The 10,374-nt window shown below is 36.6% G+C and overlaps 1 protein-coding gene across 2 annotated transcripts; it reads right to left on the bottom strand.

The window, feature by feature from the left end:
* Positions 1-7,054: 7,054 nt before the first annotated feature.
* si:dkey-6n21.13 (P2Y purinoceptor 3) lies at positions 7,055-10,130 on the bottom strand. 2 transcript variants are annotated; one of them, XM_056268653.1, is made up of 2 exons: positions 9,787-10,130; positions 7,055-8,986 (listed from the first exon to the last, which is right to left on the bottom strand). In XM_056268653.1, the coding sequence occupies exon 2, from the start codon at positions 8,857-8,859 to the stop codon at positions 7,621-7,623; it is 1,239 nt and encodes a 412-aa protein (XP_056124628.1). In that variant the 5' UTR covers positions 8,860-8,986; positions 9,787-10,130; the 3' UTR covers positions 7,055-7,620. The 2 variants fall into 2 exon arrangements, with proteins under 2 accessions (XP_056124628.1, XP_056124629.1); XM_056268654.1 differs by having other exon boundaries at positions 10,019-10,126.
* Positions 10,131-10,374: the final 244 nt, after the last annotated feature.

Below are 10,374 nucleotides of genomic sequence, written 5' to 3'. Positions count from 1 at the left end.
TTATCTTCCAACTTCTTAGGCTTAATATTGTGAAACAAGATTAAGTATCACTCTTATAAATCAAAGTATATCTAATAGCATTACACATACAGTAATTTAAATTTTTTATGAATAATCCAATGAAGTAATTGTTGGCAATTTTTTTTTTTAAATTAACTTCAAGGATTAAAAGTAAAATTTGTCCATATGTATAATAAAAATAAAAAAAAATAAAAAAAAAAGAGGACAGAAAAATAATGCTTGTACACTCCACACGAATCATTTTCAAAAAGACAAATACTTAGCAAAAAGGGGCAAGTATATATTAACAATCAATTAAAAAGAAACATAATTACAAATTTAAGGTTTTTAACTTTTAGGTCTGCAATATATTGAATAACACGGTAGGTTTTAATTATGGAGAGATAAGAGGATGAGTGAGGCGAGAAAAAGGGAGAAACATCTGATAAAAAAAAAAAAAAGAGTGTGATTTTGACACTACCAGATTAGTTTTAAGATGAATTACTGTAGTATTCATCTGTAAAAAGCCAGTGATGGTCAAAGCGATGAGGGTATATGACAGATAATTTGTTGCAGTGTGTAAAAGGTAAAATGGCCCATCACTACATTTCACTGTTTTTTTAATTTTATTATTATTTTTTGTTGTTTTTAAATAGCTTGTAAATAAATTAACAAAAATAGGAAACAGAAGCTTACACCTACAACACTGGACCAACATAAATGTAGCATCAATTAAGTAGGAAAACCACATAATCACTGTTTTACTGAAAAACTCATTTTATTTATATTTTGCTCAAAACCAATGACTAACAAAAGTTGAAAGGCCCAAAAAAGTATTTGATATTTATAATCTCAACTGTTGTGGCAGAGAAAAAGAAACACCAAGTATTTATGAAGGGCTTCGTTTTTTTCTTTTAAGTACACCACACCCTATGTTGTCTGATGAAGTTCTAATGTCAGCAGAAAATCAAGGCCTAAATACAAAATAATTAATTCTGACTATTGTAATATGCCAAAACATGATCTTTAATTTTTGCTTAAAGATATTTGAGACTTCATCTTGAAGTTACAGTTCACAAAAAAAGAGGAAGTTTATCTATAGCAAAATGCAGGCTAAATTTGTGCTACACAAAAGCCAAACACTTAAAAAACGTATGATATTTAATATTTTATGTTTAATACTTTTAGTTCAAATCAACCCTGACAAACAGTTACATCTCATAAAGGGCAGCCTATTTATGGTCCGAGTCAAATGATCACGTCAGCACAGTTGCAGAAGGCATTTGCTTCTGTCAACTTCTGCCCGTCGTTCATCGAGAGAGGGAGAGAAAGGGGGGTGGGGGGTGTTAGCAAAAGAGAGGGAGAGAGAGAAAATGAGAAAAGGATAGACAGCAATGGGTGGGAGAGGGAGACCTAAAAGAGAAGCTCACACACTTACATAGACACATACACACCCTGGCCTAACTTTGCTCACCCATTCAAACCAGGGGCCGTTTTGGTTAAGCTTTGAAACGGACACAGGAAAGATTTCACTTACCCTCGATCCACGTTTTTCAGAATGTTAGGCAACAGGGGAGAGGAAAAGGTTCCTGGTATTCCCAAAGTAACCCGGCGGACTCCCCTCTTCCAGTGTAGTCTGTCTCCTGCACCTGGGTAGGGGGGGAAAAAACAGTAATTCCCCAACTTAATTCAATGAAGTTGTTTTTGTATTCAAAAAAGCCAAGCAAAGTACTTGAAAAAGACTTTTTCATTCTTTCAGAAAACTCGGTTAAACTCACAAAGTAGTTCGCCCACTGCAAATATGTTAATTTTACACAAATCTACAGCTAAATCTACAATTAAAACACTTTGGCTGCTTTCAAAAAAATTGTAGAAACAGAATTAAAAAGTAAAACAAACCCACAAATGCACTTATCAATGGGAATCCCAAGTCTTAATTTCAGGTCAAAAATACACCCATTCGTCTGAGCTTGGGGCTCCCATTCCAGATTGGGGGGTGGGGTTCCAAGAGTCAAATAAGTGCCTAAACCTTTTGTCCACCAGCACCTATTTTCAGCCCTTAAACCCCTTTCTCTCCCTATTCACCTTCAGACCAGCAGTCCAGTGCAGTGTGCAGCCTCTGCTTAGCTGTAGCTAGTGAGGCTGCCTGAGGAACTTGGTAGGCATAAAAAGCAGGGGTTGTAGCCTTTTTCCCGGGGCATCAGTTTCTACAATTAAAATGAACATTTTCGGGGGACAGGAAAAATCTCCAAAAAAATCAGGGCATCGCCCAGGGGTCCCCTTAAAAGAGTGTGAAGTTTGAGGACAGTCGGCGCTACCGTTTCAGAGGAAAAAATTAATTTCTAGGGCTTAGTGTCTGGGGCGCGTCAGTGCTAGCAGCTCTCGCTTGCTTGATTTCTTGTAGCCTTGCCAAAGCATTCATACAGCCAACGGAGAGAAAGAGAGGGAGGAGGGGGGAACAAAAGAAGGAGAAGGCTCGGCTGCAAAGATGCACAGAAAGGGGGATATGAAACTAGGAAAAGTGTTATGTGTTTGTGGTGTTTTTTGCGTTACACTGCGGGAAAGCTTTCACCACAAACTCCAAACACAATCGACCACACAGGGGGGGGTTTTCAAGTCCAAACGCATTGTTCAAAAAGAAAAAACAACAACAAAATGATTTTATATTCTCGCCATTAGTTCATTATCAATTGAAAAAAACAAAAAAAAACAAAGAAGGAACAGCAAAAACAGATGTCAAGAGTTTGGAGAGCTAAAAAAAAAATCAAAGTTTTCATACTTTTATACTCTTGGTGCGACCGGATTTTAAGCAGGGTCTCTGTGGGTTTTCTGTGTAGTACAAGGCTAGCTACAAAGATTGGAGAATATGTTGATCTGGTTCTACAGATAGTTTTACTGAGTAGCACAACCATGGTCCAACAGTACACACAAACCACACACACACACACACACACACAGAGCCAGACAAGACAAAGGCCTCTGTGATTATTATAATTATACAAATAAAATCGATTTAAAAGGGAAATCAATGTCCAGCCATCAATACATTTTCAGATTATTATTTTGTTATGGAATGTTCAATTAAAATATAATCTTACATTTCATAAGTTGTCTGAAAACCATATTAGCTTCACAATAATTTACTAATAATACACAGCTATAGCTAAATAGCATATTTTAATAAAATCACTGTTATTATAAAACTGAAACAGCACATTTATATTGTACTCTTGTGAATATAATGTTTGTCCCAAAAGTATACAGTCCCTTGTCTTTTACTTTTAAATCCTACAAGTACCATCTCTTACAATCAAAAAACAAAAGCACTAAGCTTCAGGAACCACACACCAAAACAGGAAGACTAAAAATACCCCAACAAAAAACGTAAAAGGCAAGAACTAAAGCTTTTTTGTGTGACATCTGCCAGTAAAGACTTGATTGAATTAAACAATAAGAACAAATTCCTAGCCATTCACAATACTACCAAAAACTTATTACAGCCTTGAAAATTAGAAATATAGTATAAATAATGACAATATGTGGTTAATGAGCATGTTGATCTTTTTTTTCTTTTTCTTTTTTTTACTGAAAAATCTAAACTACACATGCCATGCCCAGCCTCTCCCTTATATTACTTTCAGCAGATGTGTAGCAAAATCAAGAAATATTGTTAAATATGACATCCAGGAACAGGTGCAGAGCTTTCATGGCATACCCAAGACCACATCTTCACTCTATGCAATTTATTCATTTGTTCAAAAAAGCTCAGGCAATGGCAAAACAGTACACGCACACTGCATACTTGTAGATATTCTAAAATATTCAATATGACAAGAATCACTGATCAAATCTTCTACAGCTAATTTTTTTTAAAAAGATTGTTCTTGAAGAAAATCTTATGAGCCCAACAAAAAAGAAAAAGAAAAGGCAACAAGGAAACCACTGGAATTAATACATTAACTATAAAGCAAACCCCATGCCAAAACTAAGAAAAAGCAACGTGTACTTTCATCACAAGTTTACAGGGTCATTGTAAAGACCACAACATTCCTTTTGACAATAACGTCAACACTTTATGACAATTTTTAAAACAGCAAAGCAAAGTCACACATCATTCTATAATATTAGTCATACATCTGTAATTTTAATAGCAAATTAATTGGTCTGACACTGACTGTAATTTGACCTTTTTTTTTTTATAAACAAAACAAAACATACTCTTAATACATATAAATACTAAAGCACGACAATAGGTTGCGATATTACAATATTATCTGGAATATTAATCTGCCAGGCATACCTACGAAAAACGCTATACAATGATCAGTTATTATTAAACTAAAGCGATGTAAAATGGGAGCATGTTTCAAAACTGCCAATTAGTCGAGTATCGAGAAAATATGGATACTGTGATGCAAGTAATAAATTGGTTTAAAACGTGCATACTTGGAAGCTTGAACTTTTGATTCATCGCCAAATAATTCTGCCGTGGTCTTGAATGTCACATCAAAGCGCGTCTTCAACTAACGTTACATTCGAAAAAATTCGTCGTTATTTTTTTTACCGCTTCCACAGAGTTCTACGTTTCGTCACGCTGTCACCTTAGATGTCATTTGAATTTTGACGAACCAACGTTCTGAATCAAATTCAAATGTAATTTAGCTGTCATTTTGATGTTAGACGACATGTTTTCATTCCTGTCTACACTGTTTAGATTGACGAAATCGCTGTGAATGGATCTAATGACCAAATCTCTTATTAGATGGAGCGAATTAAAAGAGGGGAAAGTAGTGCTTGAAGCTTGGTTGTGGGTGAGGGGACAGATACAGAGGGGAGTGGTTCAGAGTATTAGACGCACCGAGAAATCATTGTCTTTAAAAGCTAACATATGCCAAAACTAGAAGACCACTTTATTCGGTTTGCTTTATGGTGTTAATATAGCCAAAGCATCGTTTAGGTTGTAATAAGTTGTTTGGACGTTATCCCGCGGGTTCCAACACGTTTTGGAGGTAGTCTGTTTAATTATACTAAGAAATAATGTTTGTTTTTGTTTTTGTTCAACACAAAAGAAATAAGTGCCGAAACAGCTTGCACTAAACAACAAATTTAGTTAGCAACGTCTTTCTATAACGCATACGTAACGTTAATTTTCTGAAAGTACTATTAGTTTGTAGCTACATGTTCGTTACTTCTTTTCTTTTTTTTCAATAAGTTAATAATAAATGGTAAACGGGACCGATTTCACAAAGCTTGCAAAAAAGTATGTCGATAACACAAAAGTAATAATTATATAAACAAAAAAGGAATAATTACATACCTTTTATGAAAATCCTCTTCCAGTTTCCAATATTTGAAAAAGGTTGTTAACGTAATAAACAGTCTTGAGAAGAAAAAAAAAATGTATAATGAGGAATAATGTAGCTGTTAGAAGTGTTCCAGTCACTGATGCTCTGAAGTTTGAAAATGGCGCCAATGTTCCACTGCAGCAGCTCTACCACTGTGATGACACGGGACAGATAAAAAAATAAATATAAATTTTCCTCAGTGAAAAATATTTTTTTCCACAAACGGATCTGTTGCACTTTGGCTAAAATAAGCTATTCTAGTTATCTCTTGTTGAATTGTTTGCTTCTATAATTTATAATTATTTTTTGATAATTTTTGATAACCGTCAGATCATGCCTTAGCCGCGGTGCAGGTCGGGAAGTGCCCTTGCTGGTTTTCTTTTAAATTTCCAAACTACAGTCCTGAATGCCCGCCATGTCGCCCCCTGTTGTATTATCTGTGTATTTTCTGAGCTTGCACCCTACAGTCGACGTCAAAAGCTTTGTTTTTTGCGCTATGACTCCAACCAATTTTTTTTTTTTTTTTTTTTTTTTTTTGTATGTTACCTTTTCTGCAATAAAAAATAACTTTACAAAGTATTTACATGAAATTTAGATATCCGCTTGTATCTTTTATGTTTATATTTCTACCTCCCATGGCACCTGTTATTTATTAATTTGTATTGTAGTTTTTTTTTTTTCTCTTTCCTTGATTAATGTTTAATAATAATATTCTTTAAAAACAAATCTTGAACACAAACAAAAAAAAGACCAACTCCAGAGTTAACTGTTGAAGTTTTACTGAATTTGACAAACGTAGCAACATATTCTCACAAGAGTACACAACTGATATATATATACCTAATATCCAGGGCAGAGACAGAAACTTTTGGCAAAAATCCAACAGATAGCAGGGGCTAAAGAATAAACACATTTAAATAAATTGTGTATGTGTGTGTGTGTGTGTGTGTGTTGATTTCTATTTATTTATCTATGCCTAGTTATGAGTTTAGTATGCATTTGACATAGACATCAAGCTGTCTTTTATATGGTTAAAAAATAATATTGCTTGCAGCTTATTAAAAAACAATTATGTCACTGGTCCAGGGTGAGTCTCCTTGCAACATGTCTGCTCTTAATGCAATAATAAATATCGGATAAATGAATTATGACTACATCAAAAATCACAAAACAATCTCTTAAAACATCTAGATACTCAACATACATTATCTGTGCATCAGCACTACCATGAGTAATGACTGTATCATACAGTATCATTTACTGCAAAAAGCAAATTATAGTCTGTACTGAGATCTTCACAGAGGAACAGAAAGAGCTACATTTATTGCTGCAATACTGACAAGGTATTTCATCAATAACATGCATTCTTCCACTAATACCATATATAAATGTTTACATTTAGACAGGCTATCCTTTAGTTCAGAAAATCTTGCAACAGGACAGTTGATCATTAACCAATGTAATACCAAGCCGTAATAACAAGTCTCTGAGGCTGAGGTCTTCCGTGGATCGACGGAAGGACAAAGGGTAGTTTACTTGTTCCTTATACTTATGTACTCGTGTTCAGCGTACTTAGAAAGTACACAAAGCGAGGTTCCTGGTACAATACAACTGTATGAAAAAGGGAGTAAGGGACACTTTTTGACCACTATGGCAAAACTGAAGGTCTGTTTAAATGATGTAAATATAACTTGTGAACAAGATGCCTAAACCGTCACCCTTAAGAAGTTTATTCTACAACAAATTAAGATTAAATAGTCACAGAAGGACAAACAAATCTGGAACAGTGCTTAATGGTGCATAGCATCTTTAAAAGAGCTCATAATTAGATTTTCATTTAAACAAGTTCAGAACATTTATTAGAACAGTTTAATTATTCACAACAAGATATATTAATCTATGACAGCCCTAAACATAGTTCATGCACAAAATATGTCTAATCTGAGGTGTGCCAACAACTGCAAAAAATAAGATAAACAATAAATGAGTGTATTATTCTATATATGCTTTTGCAATTTATATACACTAAATCAATAGTAAACCTAATCAACATTTTTTCAATAACGAATTAACCCTCCAAACAATCAACAAGAAAAACAATCTGTTAGGGGTCTTGAAAAGACAAAACAACCACAAGATCCTCCACGTTTTATGTGAATACACAGGATTATACAAATACATTGAATATAACAAAACATTACAGTTAATTTCAAATGAATCCCATTTGAAGGCAGTTCCACCAGGCTCACTTGTTAGTGTCCTGCACTGTTATTCCTTAAGGTAGACCTCTGAATATTTTGTTTTCAGCAGTTGGCCCATTGTCCTTATGGTTCCGTGTCTCCTCAGCTTCATTCTCCTCTTCCTCTCCTTTCCCCAGCATTCTCAGTGGCCATAGCAGACCATGCTGGGCATGTTTAGGTTTTTGACAGCAGGGCCCATTTTTCTCTTTGGTAAGGAAATAAAGCAGTGCATTCAGCCAGGCGTTGAATGAGGCCAGAGGCCGGGTGATTTTATAACAGATGGAAACCATGCGCATGGTGTGGCACTGCACCTTACTTGTCACTTTCAGAAGCAGGAAAATGGTGCGAGTGACATGGAAGGGAAAGAAGCAAAGGGCAAAGAGCAGAGTGATGGTAATTATGGTCTTGATGGACTTGCGACGCCTGTTCACGTAAGGCGAATGAGCACCCAAGATGATTGACATGCCCTCTCCCCCTATCCCTGCGACGCTTTCACAGCCTGTTCCACTTCTGACTCTTTGAGGAGGAGGTTGAGAGTGCAGCGTCCGAAATATAGTCAACACCACACGTGAGTAGCACCAGGCAATGATGCTAAATGGTGCAAAAAAACCCAAGAAATGAAGCGTGACCCCGTAAGGGATGTAATCATGGAACTCTCTATCAATGGCATCATCCCAGCAATTATTGAACATCTCCTCCCTCGTGCCCTTACCTTCACGTGGAAGATACTGCGTCTGTGCAAAACGAAAAATTGGGCATGTTAGTGCAAAAACAGCAATCCACACCAAAACGCAAGTCCCCTTCACGGCTCGTTTGGTCTCCAAGGTGATGGTCTTCATGGGGTGACAGATGCCCAGGTAGCGGTGCACTGAGATACAAGTGAGAAAGAAGATGCTGCAGTAGAGGTTGAAGTAAAAGAGGAAGCGCACTAGGCGGCACATGAAGTCTCCAAACACCCAGTCGTCCCGCATGACGTAACTAGCCACCAGAAAGGGCAGGGATAAACCATACATGAAGTCTGTCGTGGCCAGGTTCACCATGTAAATCAGGGACGCATTCCAGCGTCTGGTGCGTCGAAAGGAACGGTAGAGAACCACAAAGTTAAGGGTTATACTGAAGACAAAGGTAAAGGAGTAACAAATTGGCAGGAAGATGTACTTGTAGGACTCGTCAATATTGCAGGAGCCAGTAACTGAAGAATTAAGTGAGGAAGAAAGCTGGGCGTCTGCACCCTTCTCTGTTTCAAATAAAACAGTAGGCACTCTTGTCGTCATTGTCGGCTAGTTCTTAGGGAGCGTCCTTGTTTCATCCTCCCATTCTTTGCTTCTGAGACCACCTCTTTTCCAATAAGCAACTTTTTTGAATTTCCTGCGATCTCCTACTCCTTGTTTAGTTTAACATCTAAGAGAGATACATTGCTGTTAGAATACACAAAATGTAACCAATTGTCAAAACCTTTGCAGATGTCATCCCAAGCCTCCCACTTGCTCTTTCTAGCCCTCCCCGCATCCCCCTTACTCTTTCACAACCCCTGGTACTGTTTGCACATAGGTATATATGCTGCTGATTCAGGCCCTTTTCACTTCATTAACCCATCAAACAGTAACCACACTTCCCCTCTATGTCCTATTCTCTATCTTACCCGCCCCTCAGCCTGTCCCTCGCATCAGGACTCTCTACCCCATTCCTTTTAGCATTTGTCAAACTACCCCTAGACTCCCTCTGGATCCATTTGCACATTAAACAACTTTGGGATGCTATGTCATGGCTATCCCTACCTCCTGGTAAAGTTAGCACACAGCTGACTGAGCCCATGGTGAATTGCTTATCGCCTACCACTTCTCAGACATATAAGACACTATGTCAATAAATGAGTGAGTACCTGGAGGTCGCTAAATGGCAGGTAGTCTGCTTTGGCTGAATAAATAACAAGGTCCTTACTTGGGAAATAACACAACATCATAAACAGAGCAAACAACCCTAATTATAAATCACATTACCTATATATCGCAAGAGGTCACTGCCTGAACTTATTTAATGGCAAAAGACAAGAAGTAAAAAGAGTAAAAAGACAAGAAGATTTATAGGTTATATATATATATATATATATATATAGGTATTGTAAAACCATTGACATCACATGCAAGGACAACAACAAAACACCAGTTACATCTGGTTATGAGGTGAAAATGTTCACTTACCTATTTAATAGAACAATAAAGTCCTTTTTTAGATAAAAGAAAGAATCTTAGTATGAATAAAACACGAGGAGTACCTCTATTCCAACACTGAAAACAGTTAACAGCTAATTTGAATATCAAGCTAAATACAGAAGAGCAAAATCAAAGAACATTTGTTTGCATCATTGGCTCCGTATAGTCAATTCACCCTTGAATCTTTCCCTTTAACATCAGTTTCCCGAACTATTTTTACCATTCTCTCAATCCAACCCTCCTTGGTCATCTCTTGCTCCATGATCTGTCCCTCCCTCTTTCTTCTTTCCTCTATTAGTGCTGAGCTGGCCTTTTGACAATAGAAACTCTGGCTAGGCAAAATACACACACACAACAAAAGAGCAGTGATTTTTAAAAACAATACAATACACAAATCCAATCTTAATGAAATCCCTTTTATTCCACAAAATAATATTTAAGTATTTCACAAACAGTGACAACAACAATCCAGTTATGAGTTGCTTGGCAATGTATGTACGCACACATACTTTGTGGCATTTAATGAGCCATGTCTTAACATGTGAGGCTTGGCATAATTGGCTTTGCCACTAAACA

The sequence above is a fragment of the Rhinichthys klamathensis genome, unplaced genomic scaffold (assembly GCF_029890125.1).
Source record: "Rhinichthys klamathensis goyatoka isolate OS25496 unplaced genomic scaffold, OSU_Roscu_1.1 h1tg000275l_1, whole genome shotgun sequence".
NCBI lineage: Eukaryota > Metazoa > Chordata > Actinopteri > Cypriniformes > Leuciscidae > Rhinichthys > Rhinichthys klamathensis.
This window is presented reverse-complemented; position numbering and strand designations above follow the sequence as displayed.

Excerpts from the sequence above, each read along its gene's own strand:
- si:dkey-6n21.13 (XM_056268653.1), bottom strand. The coding sequence starts at position 8,859 with ATGACGACAAGAGTGCCTACTGTTTTATTTGAAACAGAGAAGGGTGCA.